This window comes from Lontra canadensis, unplaced genomic scaffold, assembly GCF_010015895.1.
Source record: "Lontra canadensis isolate GAN:19392208 unplaced genomic scaffold, GSC_riverotter_1.0 scaffold118, whole genome shotgun sequence".
Classification (NCBI taxonomy): domain Eukaryota; kingdom Metazoa; phylum Chordata; class Mammalia; order Carnivora; family Mustelidae; genus Lontra; species Lontra canadensis.
In genome coordinates this window covers 3989595-4012673 of record NW_022631112.1, presented here as the reverse complement: position 1 = coordinate 4012673, position 23079 = coordinate 3989595, and the positions used below count along the sequence as shown (strand labels likewise).

The 23079-nt window shown below is 39.4% G+C and overlaps 1 protein-coding gene across 3 annotated transcripts in view; it reads right to left on the bottom strand.

Moving 5' to 3' along the window:
- IFTAP (intraflagellar transport associated protein) overlaps positions 1-23079 on the bottom strand; it is a 64674-nt gene that overhangs the window by 25469 nt on the left and 16126 nt on the right. For all 3 annotated transcript variants that reach the window (XM_032840997.1, XM_032840998.1, XM_032840996.1), the window contains one exon: positions 21941-22093. In XM_032840997.1, the coding sequence (XP_032696888.1) occupies positions 21941-22070 (130 nt within the window). In that variant the 5' untranslated portion in view covers positions 22071-22093. The remainder of the gene's footprint in view (positions 1-21940; positions 22094-23079) is intronic.

Below are 23079 nucleotides of genomic sequence, written 5' to 3'. Positions count from 1 at the left end.
CGTTTTTTCCCTAAATTTGAAGGGAGGTTTTCCTTATATGGAAGCAATGTATGGGTGATTTTATAAAGTTTTTAAGAGAAAAAATTAAAATTAGAAATAATTCTATAAAACAGAAAAGCTATAACAATTTTTTTCAATGGCTATTTTTCTCATATTTTATCTGTGGATCCATATACTTCTAAAAAGCAATGTTTGACTATCCTTGACTATTTAAAACTATAAACAATTAATACTTTTGTACTAAATCTATACATATTCATGATTACGTTCTTAGGATAAAGAAAGTCTAAGATTAATCCTAAATTAAGAGATTGAGAAAATTATGATAACATGATACCATTAACAGAAATGTGGGGATAAATTTGGATGAGGGATAATGAATTAAGCTTTGATCATGTTCATTTGAAGTGCCAGTAGAAATTGTGAGGGAAATCCCAGAGGCAGCTACAAATGTAGGCTAAAATGTGGGAGCAATAGGTAAATATCTGCTAAAAATCACACTGAGATAATGGTTTAAGCCATAAAACTGCTTCCTATATTAGAATTAATAATCAGGGTTAACATTTATTGAGTGTCAGATACTCTTATGAGCACTCAAAAATCTCATTTAAAGCCCGCAACAACCCTATAGGAAGTTACCATTAGTATCCCCATTTTACAGATGAGGAAACCAAGGCCTACAGAGAGGTCGAGTAACTTACTCAAAGTTACATGGCTAGTGGGGCGCCTGGGTGGCTCAGTGGGTTAAAGCCTCTGCCTTCGGCTCAGGTCGTGATCCCGGGGTCCTGGGATCCAGCCCCACATTGGGCTCTCTGCTCAGTGGGGAGCCTGCTTCCCTTCCTCTCTCTCTGCCTGCCTCTCTGCCTACCTGTGATCTCTATCAAATAAATAAATAAAATCTTAAAAAAAAAAAAAAAAGTTACATGGCTAGCAAATAGCACAGTGGGGATGTGAAGTCAGGCCTTAAGACTCAGAATCCACTCTCCCAACCACAGTGTTATGCCAACTAGAGTAATATAGCAAATAAAGGCCAAGAGTCCTTAGAAAACAGAAGAATGAAGCAGAAAAAAGACAAAGAAAAAATCCTGGAAAAGAGACAAAGAAAAAAAGTTTACAATAGCACCAGAAGAACCAAGGGTGCATGGTACATTCCAAAAGCAGAAGTGGCTTTGCTGTAAATGACCAGAGCAACTGCAGTAGTCTAAGTAGTGATCACCAGAAGAGTGATAGATTCAAAAGAGGTCAAGTGGCAGAAATCAAGCAACAGGCAGATTGGAGTACCCTGTTCCATCTCCTTATGGTACTCCACCATGAAAAAGCTCCAGGGTCACAAGGACTCTGATCTGGGAGCTTTGCAGGCAGGGATCTAACTAAAGGGGCTACAAGACTGCCTAACCCAGCCCAGCGGCCGTGCTTGTTTCTCTTGAGCTGTTAATTGCACGGCTTCAGAGTCCATGAGATTCTTGTTCACAGCCTGGTGCAACTCCAGAGTCCTTTGTTCGCTTCCTTCTACCCCATCACCGGGAGAGCTAAGACGTGTGGGGGTATCTATAGGACATGAACACAGAGATACTGTTGGAGCACAGAGGTAAGGTAACCTAGTGCATAAGCCAGCGAGGGAAAATGCAAACACTAACTGCACCACTTTCTCTTTTAAAAGAATTAAGAAATAACACAAGTTCAGGCCAGCTCTCCCTACTGACTCGGGCACCAACATCTGTGACTCCTAATGCTTTCCACTGGCACAGTAGAAACTCTAATGTGAAGCACTAGTCTTGGCAGGGGGCAAGGGAGGATAGAGGGGTAGGAAAGGGGAGAGTGAGTGAGGTAGTGGGAGGGTTGCCGAGAATACTGCTGGAGTAATGGACAACAAAAAATGCTCTTCAAAATCCACAGGCTGAATGCTTGAGGTACCACAAAAGACCAGAGAAGTGAGTTAGAGATGATCATGGGACTTCTCCTCCTGGACTTCTTTTACAGCCACAGAGGGGTCCTACATCAGTCCTAGGGCCAAGATAAGCGATGGTAGCAGGGTGGAGGGAGGTAAGCGTAGAAACAGGAGGAGTTCCTCAAACTCCATCAAAGTTAGAGACAAGAAGACTTCCCGTGACTACCTGTCATTCTTCCTCAGTGCACTGTTCTCATAGGAGGTGGAAGTTTCCCTTCTCCCTGCTTATCCTTTATGTCTAGCACAATCTCAATCTAGTATTGACTAAGAAAACACTATGTCCCAGCACACTGTTGTAATAGTCTATTGACTTAAGAACCTGAAAAGCACAGCGATGTCTGGGAAGAACAGATGCTCTGTAAGGACAAGCTCTATTTATTCTCCTAATCACTCAATGTACACCTCTGCCATTTCCAATAAAACATGTAGGTTATTTGACAGATAACCCGATGAAACTCCTTCAAAATAAAAAGCAATGTATCACAAAGTCCCAGGTTCTGATGCCGATGTTAGACTATTGTTGGGGTCTCAGATCTAACAAAATACTTGGCTCATCCTTTTAAAACTTTATTTTGTAAACTTAAAGCTTTCATTTAAAAAATACCAGAAGATTCAGAAAAGAATGCGTTCTCTCTCTGACAGAACCTATAGTTGAGGCCTCCTTCCTGAGCCTTGAAAATTGTTTCACAAGAATATATACTTGATCACTCCAAAGACCCAGAAGTGCTTCTCAAAAAGGCTTTTATCATTTTTTATGAAAAAGCAGCAAAATATAAATCTCTTGGCAAAATAAAATAGGAAAAAAAGTTCTTTTTTTCAATATGATAATGTCAAAATGGCAGATGTTGGCACAGCCCAGAATCCAAAGTGGCCTAAAGCCTGATCAGAGAGCCAGCTGCTGCCTCCTGGAGTTATCCTGGTGGCCTTCCAAACATACCACCCAAGTGTCCGTCTCATCTCCTTCTGTTTCTGTGTTGCATTGAGCCCTTTTCCCCCCTGTCATCTTATCCCTAATGGTCCTTGCTTTGAAATAAGTGTCAGACATAATACACTTTAGAAATCTAGCAGCAATATTTCAGAGCACAAGTAGGTTACTGAGACCTGAAAGAGAGTTTCTTTGGGTATTTCTGAGTCAAAACTTCAATACAGATGAAACAAAGGCTTTTTGTAGTTTTGTTTTGTTTTGTTTTTTCCTCTCCTAAAGGTTGCATTATTCTGAAGCAATGGAATTTTAATTTTCTTTTGATACCAAACAGACCAGCTTCCAACAGATCTCCCTTTCAAGGCCACCCACTAGACCCACCGTGTCTAATTTCAGGCCAAGGAAAAAGATTTCACTCCTTGAAAAGGTCGAAACCACAGATGCCTCGATAAATTAAACACTGATCACATATTGATTGTTATAGCTTCCTATGAATGTGACTGCTTTCAAAGAACTCCATTTTGAAAGAAAAAAAAAAAAGTTTTAAAAATTCAAATCCATCCATAAAAAAATCAGATTAGACTAGACCCCAGGTGCGGAGAAACATCACTGCACTGGCAGGAGAGTTTTCACAAATCAACACAACCAGCATCAGAATTCATGACCAAATCCCGACAACAATCTCCAGTGTCTTTACTTCCGCAGCAGGGTCAGTGGCAATATAAATCAAGAGCACGTTCTCAGTCGTGAAGAGATATTGACCATGTGGCTAGAAGGAAAGAAAATTCTTGGGGGGAAATTCTGTGCAACACTGGATATTTGCAAAAAGGCTTCTGCAAAGAGAATAGGGGCTAAGCAATCATGCTTATAACAAGGTTGGGTACTTTGAAAGTCAGGGGGTGATTTTCACATTATATACCTAGCCTGGAGCAATGTTTCTCTGGACAATAATATTTGCTCTTGATTTGTCCAGCCAAACTACTTCACTCCACTGCTTCTTGATCACATGCTCCTTGGTATCTGGCCTCCCCTGGAGCGATAGTCGTTAGGATTAAATAAGCAATTTAAAAACCAATCAATCATAAATCAGAATAAATCCAAAGAAGCTAAATTCAGCAGACAAATGTTTTGTCTAAATTCCCTTCACAGTGTTCTGAATTCCAACTGTTTTATGTTCTTCATTTGAAAGGGCACAGGGAGGAGAGGATTACCTCAGCCTGGCCAGTCAGGAATAATTGTGCTTTCCCCGAGGCTGGATGATAATTGACTCATTATTCACAGTCATAGCTGTCAAGCTGCCAAGACACAAATGCACAACCCTGGCCGGGGGAAAAAAAAAAAAAACATGTGTCAAAGCCCAAGATGAGGGGCACAACAGCAGTAAGTTAAAATTGTTGAAACATCCAGTTTTAGGTACTCAGAGAGAGAAAAATGTGAAGAGAGTGTAAAGTGGTTGAAAGTTGATTTATGGGAAGAAAATCCGAGTGGCAGTTGAGTTATACAATCCATTCAATCTGGAAAATTATACTCTAGGCATCAACTATATGCAAGGTGACAAAGATGGGGAGCCCCAGTCCCCGCCCTTACAGAGTTTACACACCAAGAAGTTGACCCAAATATGCCAACCACCAGAAGAGAATACAACCATGGAAGACAATGGAAGGGAGTCCAAAGTAAGAGAATGGCAAAATCACAACAGGTTTGGGAGAATCACAAGAGGCTTCACATAGGCATGGAGCGTCTGAGTTGGGCTTTGAGAGACCGCAACAAATTTCAACAGGCAAGCACTGCTGAGGTTATCCCATAGAGGGAAAATGGCATGAACAAAGCCCCCAAAATGGGAAAGCAAAGCCCCTGAGGAAGAGTCACAAAGTATTCCGGGAAGATGGGAGCACATGTGCTGTGACACACGGAAGGGCTGATATTTGGAGAGCCTGACAAAAACTCTGCAGTTTATCTAGGCCTTGGAGGGTCACAGAGCTATGCTCTAAGGAGAGGAAATGGGTAAAATGGAGCATTGTAGACCAGACACTGGAGTGAGCAATAGAAAGTCGAGGTAGTAATCCAGGTAAGAATTAAAGGGACCCTGAGCAAAGGATTTAAGAAAGAACTCCCTTTGTGAGTTCTTCTTGGGTCTCTGAGACAGAAATGAAGACATTATCTCCAAGTGGTTATATTTCCTCCCTACAGATAACCCAGAATATTCACCTAACCTCCCCACTGTAATCTGTACTATTCCTCTAATCTGGCACACCCTAAGTAACTTTTTCTTTTTTTTTTTAACAATCTCTGTGAGGATGGAAGTAGATAACACAGCACGCTTGCAACCTGTGAAATGGATTCCACTTTGGTGCAAAAGAGGCTACACATGTCACCCCACAGGATAAGCTCACCTTCCCAGTGGATTCAGCCAAAGAAGTGAGGTGGCCCGCGGAAGCAGCAGATATGGCACATTTGAACAGAGCTTTCCTTAGCTCCCAGAATCCTTAACAGGGTGACCGCTGCTGCTGACACTGTCTACACAATGTAGGATCTTGTTACATCCAAGAAGTTCCTTTCTTTTTCTATCACAATCCTTACCTACTTAAAACTTCCAAGTCTATGTACACACACTTTATTTTCTTAGTCGGAAGTATTAGGACAGACAGGTCTCTCCTCATTCTTGAGCCAAATCCAGAGTCACAAGGCCATAGACTCACCTAGTGAAAAACTTACAATAAACATCTAAGTATCCATGAAGAGTAGCTCTACTTCTCCATTACTGACGTACAATTTACAAAATTCACTTATTTTAAATGTACAATTCAATGATTTTTAGTCAACACGGACTCGTGCAACCATCACCACAATTAAATCTTTAGGTGACTTCCTTCACCCCAGAAAGGTCTCTGGGGCGCATCTATAGTCACTCCCTGTTCCCATATCTAACTGCAGACAAACCATACCACTAATCTACTTTTTACAGCTATAGATCTGCCTTTTCTAGACCTTCCATATAAATGTAATCATACAATATGTGGTCTTTGAGCCTGACTTTTTCACCTAGGACCCATCTTTGAGCTTCACCCGTGGTAGCATATATCAGTACTTCGCTCCTTTTTATCTACTGTGTGGAGAGATACCATTCTGTTTTTTCCATTCACCAGTGAATGGACAATTGGGGGTTTCCACATCTTGTACCCCCTTGATTCTGAGGCTGAGTTTGATCAAGGACCACTACTGCTAACCCAATTCTATGCTGTGCCACTACAGGATGAAGCCAAAACAAAAGACAAGGACAGAGTTCCAGCCTCCCTCCACACCCAGACAATGGGAAGAATGCACATACTCGGGGAAGCTAAACTCTCTCATCATCTCTCTTCACATGGTCACAGCCTTAGAATGAGGCCACTCTATTACATGGTCCTGTTTTCTTCAAATTTATCTGAAATCACCTGAAACTACCTTTCTTATTGTTCATTGTCTACCTCTTCCTAGGAACATAAGCCTAAGGAAAGCAGGGACCTCTTGGTCAGGAAATTACTCACAGTTCCTGAAAAGGAAAATATTCATTCTCCACTCCAAAGGGCATGTAACATTTAAGACGGAACATAGAATGATGCTCAACCCTTCAACCAGGGAGTTCACTGTGTGAGCTGAGCTGGAAGATTCAAGGAAGAGTTAAGAAAGTTATAAGATGGTCAGCTCCGCTCAGGTCATGATCTCAGAGCCCTGCACTGGGCTCTCTGCTCAGCAGGGAGCCTGCTTCCCCCTCTTTCTGCCTGCTGCTCTGCCTACTTGTGATCTCTCTCTCTGTCAAATAAATAAATAAAATCTTTAAAAAAAAAAAAACAAATAAATAAAATCTTTAAAAAAAAAAAGGAAAGAAAGTTATAAGACATGACCTTTGTCTATGAGAAACATATAATTTATTCTCTTAAAACTTGTACTAACTCAAAGGCACAACATTTTGCATATCTTTCAGCCAGCATTTCCATGTCTAAGAATTTATCCAAAAGAAATAATTAAGTATGTGGGCAAAGATTTCACTACAAAGCCAAAAATGTCTAATATTTTCCCTTGAAATTTTTTACTTAACTAAGGCCTCAAATTTTTGCATATCTTTGAATTTCCATGTTTAAAAATGTATCCAAAGGCCATAAATAAGAAGGGTACAAAGAAAAAAAAAGCATACAAAGATGTAGCTACTGAAAAAAATAAATAAATAAGGCCAAAAGCATTACTAGGAACCTACGAGGCTAGCCATGTCCACGCCTCATCTGCCCTCCATACCCTCTGACCTCAGCTCCCCCTCTCACCCTTGATCCTGCCACTCAGGCCACACTGACCTCTTCCCTGCTTCTCAACCAGGCCCAGAGCTGCTGTCACCAGGCCTCCACACTGGTTGTTCCCTTGGACTCAAATGCCTTTCCTTCAAGAATCCACGGGCTTTCCTCCATCAGCTCCTTCCAATCTTCACTCACATTTTACCTTCCCAAGGAGGCCTAACAGCATCATTCTACATAAAAATGCAACCTTATACCTCCCCACCAGCACTCATGACCCTCAGATCCTGCTCAGTATATTTTTTTGTCTTTACCAGAACACTTACTATCTTCTAACACAAATATTTTTCTTACTTATTAAGTTTACTGTTCGTTGCTCTCTCCCCCTGCTAGGATTCAAATTCCCTGAAGGGTAATGACCTTTGTCTCTTTTGGTCACTTATGTGAGCATTACTTGGCACACAGTAGGTGTTCAATAAACATTTACTAAATGAATGAAGATAGATAATGCAACATCATCTGTAATAGCCAAAAATTGGAAATAACTAAATGTCCAACAAAAAAGAGAATGGCTAAATAAATTATTGCATATCCACACAATTGAATACTATGCAGTCTCTAACAATTCTATTAAATTATCATATTTATTAATTGGGAAGTTCATAATACATTATGTGAAAAAGCAAGGTATAAAACATATGCATAGTATGATATCACTTCTATAAAATAATTATAATAAATTTGCTGAATATACAAATGAATGAAAATATTAGGTTGAGACTTACTATAATTTAGGTACTGTTAATATAAATAAATATAAAAATGTATGTGTGGTTTTTGTATATATGATTATTGAATCATAATAACACATCTGTGAAGTAGAGGTTATTATACCCATTTTACAGATGATAACACTGAAACTCAGAGATTCTAAAAACTTTCTCAAGACCACCTCATTAGGAAACAGCGGAGCTCAGATTCAAATACTGGTTGTCTCTAAGTCCTATGTTCATAGCTAATAAATGCATCTATACACAAACTAATAGAATAATTCAGCAAGGAAGTATACACCCATGGTTTATCTCTTAGATACAGGATTACAGTTTTATTAATTAGTTAACTGGATACCGCTTTAGTTGTATGAAACAGACACCTCAAGTAAGCATGGCTTAAATGGAATAGAAGTTTATTTCTCTCTCATGCATTAATATAGAGATGCACAGAATCCATAATAAATAACATGGTTATTCTGCTTCCCAGAATTATTCTTCCCCGAGCTACTTCTTCCTTTCTGCCATCCCTAGGGCACCACCCTTCTCCAACATGGTCCACAATGGTGCACGACACACTCTTGCTCTATGCCAGAGGATAAAGAGGAGAAAGTGTGTACCTCTGATCCCTTCTGTCATTAGCAAAGGCATAGTTTAAGCTATTATATCAAGGAGGCACCAAAACAGAGCAGCTCAAACAGGAATTTCATTTCTCTCTCAGGTAATAGTTTAGGGCAAGTGGGCAGGCTGTGTTCCATGAGATGGTCCAAGGACACAGGCTGGCGGGATGCTGTGCCATCCTTGGCACATGGCTTCCATCTCTGTGTCTAAGGATCACTCCCACAGTTGCCTATTTCCAGCTGGGAGAAAAGGATTAAAGGAGTCTAGGCCATGTTTCTTGAAGATATCACCCCAGAAGTTACACATATCAGTTCCCCTCCCTTCTTATTGGCACAAACTTAGGCAAACAGTTATACACAGCTGCAAGGAGACTCGGGAATGTCATCTTTATTCTGAGGGGCAGTGCAGCAGCTAAAAATGTTACTGCTATAGAAAAAGTGTATTTTTTGTTTGTGTGTGAGGGTGTGTGTGTTCATGCCTCTTTATTTTCTTACTTTCCTACCATGAACAAAAAATAAACTTATCTGTAGAGGTGAAAAGCATTTTATCTAACCAAGTCTCTTCTAATCTTTAATCTAGGGAGAATACCTACAAGCATCTCCTTCCTTCTTAAAAAGTTGTTCCTAGAAATACTAAGAAAAGAATACATATACATACATAATATTTCACATTTACATTTCTTTATATTGTAGACACAAGATTCTTTTAACATTCAACTTTGATGTCCCTTTTTAAAATCCTAGTTATCTAATCATAAAATTTTACATCTCAATAAGTTTTAAAAGTACCTTCATGTATAAAATACACAGCAAAAAAAGGTACCAAAGGCACCGAAATTACTGGAGGAACATTTCCTAGAAGTACAGACAACATACCTCCATGCCCATGTGGTCTCCCAACACTGTTGCCTGTGCACTTGCCAATGGCAAAATGCTCATAAAGAACGTAGTTCTTCCAGCAATAACACAAGAAGCCCGATTTTCCCTGTGATGGAATAACTCTGGCCTATTCACACATGCTCTACAATCCTTCAGACGCTAATCCAAAGCTCACCTTAAAGTTCTGTAAGCAAGTATACCCTGTTCTCCCTATCAGAGATCGGCAAGATCACAGTAAAATTATTCCTATAACCCATAATTCTTTGCCTACTGTCGAAGTTCCTTTTTAAATAATATAAAATGGTGACATTAAACAAACAAAAAAAAGTATGGTGAAAGTAAAATAATAGTTCTTACTCCCTGGGCAGGGCATGTAGATGGTTTCTTCATGAAAGCTGTGGACCTTATTCCTAGGAAAATGCAGTACATACAAAAGCAGAGAATTTTATGGAACACACACATTTCCCCCTTCCTCTCCTTGATCTCATTCAGAGCATATTTCTGAAAGTTGGTCCAGAAGTCAAGGCTCCTGGTCCATCCATACACTAGCACTGCTGAACCAAAATTTGGGGACCAATTCCCCAAGAATCCCCATTTGAATAAGCTTATTAAATGATACTTGAGGTAAGACTCCCGAGTAAAGGTTCCTTAGAGTAGAATGCAAAAATTGAGAATTAAAAAGAGAGGGAGGTACAGGCTTCTCATTATAGAATGAAGAAGTCACGGGGATGAAAGGGACAGCACGGGGAGTAGAGCCAATGGAATTTTAATAGTGTTGTATGGTGACAGATGGTAGCTACACATGTGCTGAGCAGATTACAATGCACAGAGTTGCTGAATCACTATGTTGTACGACTGAAACTATGTAACATTGTGTGTCAATTATACTTCAATTAAAAAAAAAAGATGTAGTATCTGATATCTTTGTCAAAGTATATAAATACCTTTGCTTCAAGGTTCTGTGTAGACATACTATTTAGTCTATCCACCAGAGGCCAGTGTAGGATTATTCCCTGAACAGTACAGTCTTCACTATACGAGAGACTCTATACATAGATACTACACAATATATACCATACAGAGTTCGTTTTGACTCCACCAAGGGTGTGGACAGCTAACACTGTAAACAATACTTTTACCTTCTTTATACTGTAGATTTAAGATTTTTTTTTACTATTTAACCTTGATGTTTCTCTTTTAAATCATAAATAGTCTCCACAAATAAAACCATACCAGAGTACATCTTTTTAAAACCTACCAAGTACCTTCATATATATTTCATCGGCTTCACCTCACAACCATATGAGACATACTGAGCAGGCAGAATTATCCCTGATTTACAAATTCAGAGAGAATAAGTGGCAGGCCTGCAATGTCAAAGAATTAATAAATGCCTGGACCAGGTCTTCTGAATCCTAAACTCAAAGAGAACCCTTTCCATAACACTGGCCCTGCTCGCAACAGAATGAGAAATAAAAGGGCAGTACACTAAACTCTTCATAAAACCAAATCCCATCAACCTAAAAAATCTTCCTTCACCCTGAGATCATACCCTCCTTCTGCCTGCCTACACAGTGATGCATCAACTTAAGACAACCTTTTTTATTCACACAGGTTGGAGAAAGTCAGGGAATGCGAGGTTTTTCTACCCTTTTACAAATAAATGCTTTTTAGGAGTTTTCAAACTGCCCAAATTTGCAATAATCCAGGACCAATTCATTGGTATAAAGCATTGGGGCAATGCAAGAACACACTTAAATTGTAGATGTCTCTCACATTCCCTCATTTTTTTTTCAGTGCACTTCAGGGTGTCCCTCATTTAAAAAAAAAAAAAAAGCTTGAAGTCAAAAAAGGAGAAAAAACAGTCTGAAAAATCTACTCTTCTAATCATTCTGATTGCTCTTTTTTAAACTCACACAGAGGGTTTATTCTAATCTAAAACTGAGTCCCCCAGACCAAAGGCAATATTCTGCATATTGTTTTATCAGCACTATGTAAAGAGTGGTTAGTACTAGCTTACCAACTGACCTCTAACTATAGTGTGCTTGACTGCTAGTGTGCCTTCACACATCCAGAGCATTTGGAAACGCAGAGCACACAGAAATAAGTAAGAATGACGTATCAGACTAGGGACTCTGTCTCATTCATCTGATATTCCCAGATTTTAGCTTAATGCCTAAAATATAGCAGGAACACAGTCAATACAGAAATGATTTCAACATTTGCAAGAAGAACTGCAGTGACACTTTAACTGGGGACTAAGCCTAATACCCAGAAATTAGACTGGCTACAAGTCACACAAAGCATAATTGATGGAGGAGAGGAGGAAAATGTGGCACCTGATCCACAATCCCTTTTTTCTAATCAGCAATCCATACACTATAAAACCTAAGGCAAAGTCAGGCTAAGCTCAAAAAACACATGAAAATGGTATGATTCTTCTCTGTGTTAAAGAAGCAGTGGGCTTCAAGGAGAACGAGTTAACTGGTGCCACTTAAATCTATCTCATTTGGAAGGAATCCAAGTAGGACTGGGAAGAAAAAAGACACTAACAATCTCAAACTAGACAGACTGTGGTTTGATTGTCATACAAAGAAGATGTGAGTTTGGCTGCGATAAAGTTTCCTGTTTGTATCTCTTTGGGTTTAGCTGACCATTTCAAAGAAAATATTATTGGTCTACGGCTGAGAGATTCCAGATTTGAAAGCCACACACATTTGAATACAGACTCATTCAACTGAATCAAAGGATACAGTCTTAAAACCACCTCAGTTCCAAGCTACATAATTTACTCTTTCTTTTCAAGCGTAACAGTACATTTAACAATGACTAATAAAAATAAAGTCTCAAGTTAAAGACCAATGCATACAAAACAACTGTGCTCTCACTCAATATTGTTTTCATCAGCCGCTTAAAGGGTGACTGTGACCATCTTTAAAGTTTCTTTGGCCACTAGCAGTTTTCTGCTTGTATTTTGTAGAAGTTCAAGATTCCATTTGCCTGGGACACCTGGGTGGCTCAGTTGGTTAAGTGGCTGCCTTCGGCTTAGGTCATGATCTCAGGGTCCTGGGATCGAGTTTTGCCTCAGGCTCCTTGCTCCATGGGGAGCCTGCTTCTCCCTCTGCCTCTGCCTGCCACTCCGCCTGCCTGTGCTCTCTCTCTCACTCTAACAAATAAATAAATAAAATCTTTTAAAAAAGATTCCATTTGCCTAAGAAAATTTACCTCTCTCATTTATATCCACACACGAAATATATATAATATATACACGTTGAAAACATATACAGAGAATCAAAGAAAATTATTCTTTATTTGTAGGCCAACCAAATTAAAAAGCTCATAATATTTTATTTCACTGAGAAACAAATTTATTGCAACAAAATACTATGCATTAAAAATGCTGCCAAAAATAAATTTAATGCTTATAATTCAAAATGTTGTAAATACTTAAACACATTTTCTCTCCTTTATGCAATTACACCTGAACTATAGCAGGCACAGAAAACAAACGATTATCTATGGGCCAAATATTCATGGGTAGAATATGAATCGTAACAACCACAGCTGAACATTTATGCTAATATATCTAAAACAAAATAGATTAATCAGCTCAAAGTGCATCGTAATTTGAGGGGAGAAATTTCCTTCTATCACGAACCAGTGGTTTTCTGTGTTTCCTAATTTGTCAATTTGTTCCCTAAAATGTACTAATTTAGTGATGACAAAAGGAATAGGGAAAAAAATGAAAATTGCTTAATTATAGTTTAAAGATGTTCCCCCAGAGAGAAAGAGTAGGGTAGTGCTGCTGGGGCTGTTTCTTCCACCAGGCTTGGCTCTGCTAGTAATGATTTCACTTTGTTCAACACTTTTCCCTCCTTCAGCCTTCTAGGTGGTATTTGGTACTGTATTTTGATGAAGAAGTCACTTACATATGGCTACTGATATAAAACCAATATAAACCGTATTTCTGTTCAGGGTCCTTGCAGGGCTCCCTAATTCCAATTGTTTCTCCCCTCCTTTGCAAAATCACTGGCAATGTCTGCTTCTCTGTGTGGGGGACTACATTACCAGAACTGTAGTCTTAAAACTAGTGGAGCCAAATTACTAGTTAAGAGCCTTATGAATGTAAAAATTCCTGGACCCCTCACTATAGAGCCTCTCATTTAATAAGCCCAGGATAGTGTCTAGAAATCTTTAGTCTTTCTTTCTTTTCTTTTTTCTTTTTTTTTTTTTTTTTTGGAAATCTTTAGTCTTATATAAGTTTGATTTATATCAATATAAAACCATGTTCTTTTTTTTTTTCCACTCTTTTTAGCAATACAAAAAAAAAAAAGAGTCAATGAAAAGCTTCGAAGGGGCTTCCTTATTCTCTCCCTTGGGATGCCAGACTAATTAGTGGGGTTTTTTAATCACCTGGTTGCGTTCATTAGCAAATCCTCCTAGGATGCCTCCTACAACTTTCCCTTGAGGTTAACATCCCAGTGGCCTATGTCTTCAGTCGAAGGAAGGTGGCTGCTATTTGCTGGGCTGTTTCCACCGTGGGCTTCACTGTTAAACTCACATTTCCAAACGTGCCTCCCAAGCAGCCTTTTTTTTTCTCCCTCAGTGTGACTAACGGAAAATTTAAAAAAAAGGAAAAACAGAAAGACACTGCAAATGGCCTGTGAACGGAAAACACCACTCAATATTCAGTAGGGAATTAAAGTGCCTGATAACAACCGCCCAGAAACTGGGGCGTGCGTGCCACCTGGAAGCAGAAAGCCGGGCCATTCGCTCCAGCTTCCTCTAGCCCGCGATCTGCCAGTTGCAAGGGTATCAAAACAATGTTAAGCCCGCTGGTCTCTGTCTAATACCGACTGAAAACAACCGCAAAAGGCTACACAGCAAGGATTATTTTTTGTTGTGGTGTTTTCTTTTACAAGTGAGAGAAAGCTGTTTTTTATGCTCCGCTGAAATTTCTTTCCTGCTCTGAGATTGGTAAGAGGGCCAGCTGCTTTCGCTATTTTTTTCTTTGTGGTATTTTTCTACAGCCTACCTTAAATGCATCCTTCAGACGGGGAAAAGACTCTCTATACCCCTATGGAAGTTTAAAGATGTGTTTTTCTAACGTTCCCATTCAAAACAGCTTTGGGGACCAAAATGATATGTCAGCTTCGGAAGTGTGTTGTTTTATGCGCTGTCACCACTTTCATTTTTAATTACATTTTCTAGAGGTTGTCAAGTACACCGAGCGATATTCCTTTGCCTGAACTGACAACTCAAAACTTATCAGTCCAGAGGAGTGAAGCAAATCCCAGCTCAGGATTCTAAGCTCTTGACAGAAGTGACGCCCAATAAAAAAAGAAACAAAAGCCTCCTGAAAACGAGAACCGTGGACCTTTGAACAAGTCCCTCTCCCAGGCAGGACACCTGTGACTGCTCTTTGACTCTTTCTTCTCCCTTGTCCTCTGTGACTCACTTGTTGCCAAGTGCCCTCAGGGTCTCATTTGCCTTCCCTGCTTTCCTTGTCCCCCTCTCCTGGTCCATATCCCTAAAGATGTATTTCTGTTCAGGGTCCTTGCAGGGCTCCCTAACTCCCATGTTTCTCCCCTCCTTTGCAAAATCACTTGCAATGTCTGCTTCTCTGTGTGGGGGACTGCATTGCCAGAACTGTAGATTCAAAACTAGTGGAGCCAAATTACTAGGTAAGAGCCTTATGAATGTAAAAATTCCTAGACCCCTCACTATAGAGCCTCTCATTTAATAAGCCCAGGGTAGTGTCTAGAAATCTTTAGTCTTTCTTTTTGTTCTTTTTTTTCTTTTTCTTTTTTTTTTTTGAAATCTTTAGTCTTATACAAGTTTGACGTTGTAAAAGTCTTTTTGATACTCAGCCAACTTTAAGAACCACTGGTCTCTAGCAGTGCTGCCCAGTAGAAATAGAACATAAGCCACAGGTATGGTTTTAAAATTTCAAGCAACCACATTTTCAAAAGTTTTGAAAGTGAAGTTAATATTCATAATGTATTTTATTTAAGCCAATTTTCCAAAATATTGTCATTTCAAATGTAGGTAAAATAAAAATGTTACTGAGGTATTTTACATTCTGTTCTCATACTAAGATTTCAAACCCCTGTGCATATTTTGCATTTATAGCGTATCTCAATTCAGATGTGAATTTCTCATCAGAAATACTTGATCTGTATTTGTAGTAGTCAACCCCTCTTTCATGAGGAATTTGCTCCAAGACCTTCAGTGGACGCCTGAAACTGCATGTAGTACCAGACCCTATCTATACTGTTTTTTTCCAGTACATATATACCTATGATAAAGTTTGATTTATAAATTAGATACAGTAAGAGATTAACAACAATAAAGTAGAATAATTACAACATACTATAATAGAAGTTATGTGAATGTGGTCTCTCTAAAATATCTTATTATACCATATTTACCCTTTTCCTTCTTGTGATGATGTGAGATGATAAAATGCCTATTGGAAGAGATGGAGTGATATGAACGAGACAGCAATTGTGATGTAGTGTTGGGCTACTAGGACCTTCTGATGATAATTCAGAAGGAGGATCATCTGCTTCCAAAGCCTGGTTGACCACAGGTAACTAAAACCATACAAAGTGAAACCACAGATGGGGGATGGGGAGGAACTACCGTGTATTTCACAAAATTTGCATTTGAAAAAATTGATTCACACATCGAAGTTGTCCCAAACACATTTAAAAGTTTTCCAATAACTGAACTGGGTAGCAATATTTTTATTTAAGCTTAAACTAATTAAAATTAAGTGAAATTTAAAACTCAGTGAGCAGCACTAGCCACACTTCAAGTACTCAACTGCCTGCCACATGGGCTAGTGGTCCATACTAGACAATGCAGACCTAGTGATCACATCATATGGTAACTGTACCTTCCTGAAATTTGCAATGGTGACAGAGCATTGGCATAGCTCCTTATAGAACTAAATGTGAATAAGTAAAAAATATGGAATATACTCTCTTATGATTACGTAAGATTACTAAAATCTAAGAAAAATTGAAACCTATTTAGAGGTTTTGAAACCCTAAGAGTTTGGAATAATCAAAGGCCAGACCACCACCAGTTTATAAAGCCACAGGCATTGGCCATGTGTCCTGAATGTTCTACCCTCAGGAGGAATTTAATTCTTATATTAACAAGTATGAAGGAAGAGGGAGGTTGAGTCAATGGGCTTTTTTTTCAAAGACACATTGAAAGAATAATAAAACACTAAAATCACAAAGTATTGCAAGTGAAATGAGAAGAGCATCAAGAGAACTAGAAATGAAATCACACATCAAAATCAGAAACAAAATCTTTGATCTAGACACAGGAAAACAGGTTAGAGAAGATAAATACAGCAATGCATAGAGAGCTGTTATGTGGTAATATAGAAACTGGTAGAATCACTGGGGAAGGGTCCTACGTGTTCTAAGATTAAAAGGAGAGAATGAAAAACAAAGAATTCGTTAACAGTTAATCATAAAAATCACAGTAGATTCATTTCAATTTCCAAACTATTTTAAACAGTTGGCAAAGTGGGTAACTTTAATGAAAATTAATCATGCAGCCTGAAGAACAAAGTCAGAACAATGACAGTGTGTGTGTGTGCGACAGTGTGTGAGACAGAGAGACGTTAAGATCTGGATGTAACTACTATAACCCTCCCCCCAAGGTTTCTACTATATGTAACAAATGGACTTGAAAAGATTGAATGTCCATTTCTAAGTCACTGGCTTCTTAAATATATAATTTCTGTGTGACCACAATGAGTAGTAACTAACACTCTAAAAACTGGGAGCAGATGGCTCTCAAATCAGATTGTGCGGTAATCTTGGTGTGAAAGGTGTGAAAGGAAGTTAGAAATAACTCTCACCCTTACTAAAACAAGGCTCCATCTCCACCTCCACCATATATTATTTAAAGGATATATATATTAGTACTAAAACAAATGGAAACATGATCTAAAGGACAATCAACAATGGAGGCATTTTTAACATCTTTCAATTTTGCTCTTATCTGCCAAAACTTCCTGCATTCTATTCTACTTATGTCTTGGGACCCAAGGCAATTTTTGGTTCAGCAGTTACTGCAGACTCTCTATGGGCATCCTCTTCAATGGGTAGATTATACTGTCTTCTCCACCCAAGTCAGGGCTGTATGTCCCTCTTAGGAGCTCTCACAGAACTCTGTATTTTCCTCCATTCTGGTACTTATCATACACTCGTGTAACTCTTTGTCTACTTATTCATCTTCCCTCCTAGATTATGAGCTTGAAAACATAACCTATATCTTATTTTTGGATCTTCATCACCTAAAACAATACATAGACCATTAGAAGACACAGATTAATGAATAAGTGAATAAAGGCATTAACAGAAAATCAAATACCTTTTCACATCTGTGTTTTTATAACTTAGGCAAATGACAGAAATATGTCAGACAAAGGAGGGAAAAGAGTGTTTTTCCTTTAGATGGATAGTTTAGAAAGACTTGTAAATTAGGGATGCCTGGGTGGCTCAGTTGGTTAAGCCTCTGCCTTCAGCTCAGGTCATGATCTCAGGGTCCTGGGATCAAGTCCCGCATCGGGCTCCCTGCTCAGGGGGACTCTGAGTCCTGGGATTGAGCCCCTCATAGGGCGCCTTGCTCAGTGGGGAGCCTGCTTCTGCCTCTGCCTTTATCCCTTCTCCCCGCTTGTGCTCTCTCTCTCTCTCTTTCTGACAAATAAATAAATTTAAAAAAATTTTTTTAACCTGGAAATTAATCATATTCACAAAGAAACTGATATGCCAAAGATTGAAACTTAGCCTCTTATCTTTACCCACAATAATATCAACAACATAATAACATCTTCACCAATAATGAATAAAACCAAATTCTGCACACTGATTTTCTAATACAAATCTTGCGACTTGGTCTTACTCTCTTGAACTGATAACACTACTGAGAATTCAATTATAACTGTTTGTTTAAAACAAATAATTAATATGTCTCTTTAAACATTTTATTAGAACATTGTATTTATTATCAAGTATGTACCATGATCTAAAAAAAAACAGAGTTGCTTTAAGAAAAAAAAAAAAAAAAAACCTGCCAAACGTGATCAACATCAACATACTGGAGCAAGGATTTTGCTACAATATTTACAGTCTCCAGTGATTTTCCAACAGTCTGAAGCAGTGATGTGAGTTTCTTACAACCAGGCTATGGTTAAATTTTTTCCAGGGAAATATTTTTAATAGGATTACTGACCCTTTTAACACTCTTGGGAAGAAAATGAATCCTATAAGCATTCTGGCATATAACCATTATAAAAATAAATAGAACAGTCAGTCAGGGGAAATCGTAATAGACTTGAGAAACCAAACTCTAAAGAAATGTACATGAGAGTGTACTGATAACCACTTTCACAGGGAGAAGATTCTACACATTAGCAAAACCGAGCACACAAAGACAGACGAAGGGCTGGAAAGAAGGGGCAAAGTCTGAAGGAACAGCTTTCCTGTCTTCCTTAAAACAGAACCACAATCACTTTGATCAATTCTGCGGGCTGTCACTCGATGCCCTGGCTGTCCCTAAGGGCTGTTTGGTTTTTCAGAAGGTACTTAAATGTTTCAGGGGGGACAAGGACGCTTACTGATTGAAGACACATTTTTGCACTCACAATTCTTTGTGCTTTAAGAAGAATTTTTTTCAGGTCATTAGTTTATAATGTGAACTGGTGCCTAGGGATATTTTGAAAGGAGAAAAAAAAAAAAAGAGTGCGCTTGGAGATGCAGTTTATGTGACTTGCGTCATCATTTATTTCAGCTCGGTTTGGGGCCCAAAACTGAACTTGCAATAAAGTCACCACATCTGCAACAGCTTCTTTCTCAGCATGCAATGACCTAACAGAAATCTGAGAACAGAACATACCCCTTAGCCTCAAAACAAAAACATTATAACTTCTTTAAAATATCCTAGTGCTTGCAAGAAGTTCTTACTTTTTCAGAGTATGAAAATAAAGTCAGCTTTACAACTAATTTCCAAAAATAATTTGGATTATCAAAATGCCACTGGCATTCAGAATGTATTAATCCTGCTAGTGTTACTTGTTTCCAGGACCCTACCCCAACCATTCATGCTGCTCTGTTAGGTACAGAGAGCATGGAACAAAATCATTAGGCTCAGAGAAGGCAAACATCTTCCCAAACCCAAGGTCACAGACCAAAAGATGATTTGGCCATTAATCAAGAGTAGTTGGATCGACATATCCTGTCAAAGGAGATCATTCACAACCCCAAAGTAAACTAGATATTACCTAATTTTTCCATTAAGTGTAAACAAAAACACAGTCCGCAGTTTAAAATTGTAAACAAAACAAATATAGATATTCCAGTGGATGAGGGAACAGAAGGCTGGCAGAGGGCAGAGCAAAAGCTGACACCCTACTCCTCCCCCAACTCCTGGGTGGGACAAGTGTGACATTCTTTAGGAATCTCCCAACTATGTTAATGTTAATACCTTGTTAAGAAGGGGAAAAGGACCTTGACAATGACAAGGCCTCATGGCCTCCAGTATCCCGTAGGTCCTCTTTAGCATATGAAAGTTCTTTTGAAACCTCCCTTTTTCCTTACGCCGCCCCCCCACCAACCCCATCATATATAACCTGTCACGCCTCACAACCCCGGGGCAGCAGCTCTTTCTGCCCGTGGCTTTAATAAACCATCATTTTGCACCAAAGATGTCTGAAGAATTCTTTCTTGGTTATGGGCTCCAGACTTCACCCCACTGAACCTCACCTACATTCTAAAACTTCATCACAACTATCTTGCAAAAGAAGCAAGGTAGAGGGACGCCTGGGTGACTCAGTTGAGCGTCTGCCTTCGGCTCTGGTGATGACCCCAGGGTCCTGGGATAGAGTCCTGCATCAGGCTCCTTGCTCCGCGGGGAGCCTGCTTCTCCCTCTGCCTCTGCCTGCCACTCCCCCTGCTTGTGCTCTCTCTCTGACAAATAAATAAATAAAATCTTAAAAAAAAGGAAGCAAGGTAAAATCACTTTTCCTTTTCTTCACTGTAAATACCTTTCTTACACATTTGTTAAGGACACATGAGTCATGGTTTAAAATCATGAAGTCAAGTATCCTGACAAATGTCACCACCTCGGGAGATTCTGAAACTCCCTGTTCTCAGTCAGGTAAACATTAGAATCCCCAGGGGGAATTTTTACAAAGTGCGGATTTCTGGGCCCCAGTTAAGACTCAGAGGGGGCCCCAGAATCACCGCGCTCTACAATACCCTCCGCTGAGTCCATAGTGCAGCAAGGGGGGGAAACCTACTGCCTCACAGATGTGGATCAATGACCCTCAAAGGACCAGACTGATAGCAAGTCAGTAGCAGGCAGGCTGAAGCGAAACCCAGAACGAAGATGGCAAACTCAAACGCCTACAGGCGCCACTTGGGTGAATGAAGCAGGCAAGGCACATGCACACATTTTTACCATGTGTGAGAGCCAGAGGGTGTGACAAACAGGGAGCTCATACAGCAAGGGCTCCCAAACTCTAGCTGCTATTGCCATCAGGGAAATAAGAGGTAACAGGTCTCCTCTCTTAACTGGAAATAAACAAAACAAGTCAGTATTTTGACGTAAAATTTCCCAACTTTTAAATGTTAGCTCAATAGAAAAAACACAAGGCATAATGAAACAGGCAACATGGGCATGGCCTTTAGGCTTTAATTTATCACTTCCAATCTAAAGGATTGTTTCCATTCTCTAGAAACCCTAGCATCATCCTCATAACGATGACAACAACACAATACCTAACATTCATTAAGTATTTACCTGCTTGCCACTAGGCTCAGAGTTTGACTTGAACTTACCTCAATTAACCTCATCCTTTTTTTTTTTTAAAGATTTTATTTATTTATTTGACAGACAGAGATCACAAGTAGGCAGAGAGGCAGGCAGAGAGAGAGAGGAAGGGAAGCAGACTCCCTGATGAGCAGCAAGCCCGATGCGGGGCTCCACAGGGTCTCAGGACCCTGGGATCATGACCTGAGCTGAAGGCAGAGGCTTTAATCCACTGAGCCACCCAGGCGCCCCAAACTTCATCCTTCAAGGTACTGCTTTTACCCCCACCCCAACTCAAGCCCCTCCCCCAAGGTCACGTGCCCAGAAAGTGGCAACACCAGGATCCAAATGGATACAGTGTAACTCCACAGCCTATACTATGCTGTATGTCTTCAAAGTTTTAAATATACTTTAAAAAACTCCACTCTTTGCAGTTACATTTCTTCAAAAATAAAGGAATTATACAAAATTATTTCTCAGGTCCCTTTTGATTTTCAAATGCAATGGCTCTGACTCCATAATACAACTCTTGGTTGTATAAAAATGTTGGTATTTATATCCATCTGTCTCAACCACCTGATTAAAAGAAAGAAAGGAATGGATGCTTACTGCACAGTCTTTTTGAAAAGGCAACAAAGACTTAAGATTATAATAAAATCTATCTCTACTGCTGTAGAAAGTTTACTTCTCCATTTTACCTTTTGAAAGATGAGTAAAAGTGCTCAGGAATTCTTCGTATGTTTGTTCATGGCAATTTACAAACCTATCCAAGACTTCAATTAATTGATCTTCATCCATGATCTCCAAATCTGATATTTGGGCAGGCATTCCTTCTCACAAGGCCCCTTTACCTAGAAGACAAAGAAAAACATGAGCTAGAGAATTGTGCAGGACCAGCCTCCTTGAAAATGCTGTAGAAACCTGCAGAAATTCAGTCTTTCAAGGTGAGATGGATTTCAAAGGGTATGTCAACCACGCATCCAATGACAACAATAATAGCTTATACTCATAAGCTACTTATTTAGCACTTACATGTATGAAGGGCTGTTCTGAGCATGATAATGTTAACTTAGTAACAATCTGAGCTCAGGTCACAGAGCCAGTAGGTATAAGTAATGGGTTCTAGAGCCGGATCCTTAGAATGCATGGCCTTCCGCACTTCACGATGTTTTTCATTCTACCTGTTACATGACACTCTGCCCCCACCATGTACTATTGTACTGTTGCTGCCAAACAATTGACTTGTCTATACTTTAACACACCCAGCGACTAGGAACTCTGAACATTCCAAAGAAACCTTTGGACAGCTCTATTAAAGACCTCTTTTAAATCTCTCTCCCTGTACATTTCCCCAACTGGTCCCTGAGCCCCTGAGATCATACTGAATAATTTCAATCCTTCTTCAATAGGACAGCTTTCCAAATATTTGAACAAGCCTATGCTGTCCCTCCTCAATTTTATTTCACTCACTTAAATTTCTTTTTCAAAACCCAGCTCAGAATTCAGTTTCTCTCTGAAGGCTTTAGCCTTCCATCTCCCACCACCACAGAGAGCTGATCATAATTTCTCTGTGCTGCTTCTGGACTGCGACTTACATTGTATTAGAAATAGCTGTGTACATTTCTGTGTCCAATTAGACACAAAGCCCATGAAAGGCAGGGCCCCCGTCTTTTCATTTTTGTACCCCAAATGTTAACAGCTTAGGATGGGGCATATAGCTGGCAGTCAATCAATATGAAGCTAAAATTACTCATTTAAGGAGGTACAGTAGTCAAATACTGCTAGAGGCTGGCAAAACTTTCAACTAAAGTCACCCAATTATTTCACCTGTGCCTAA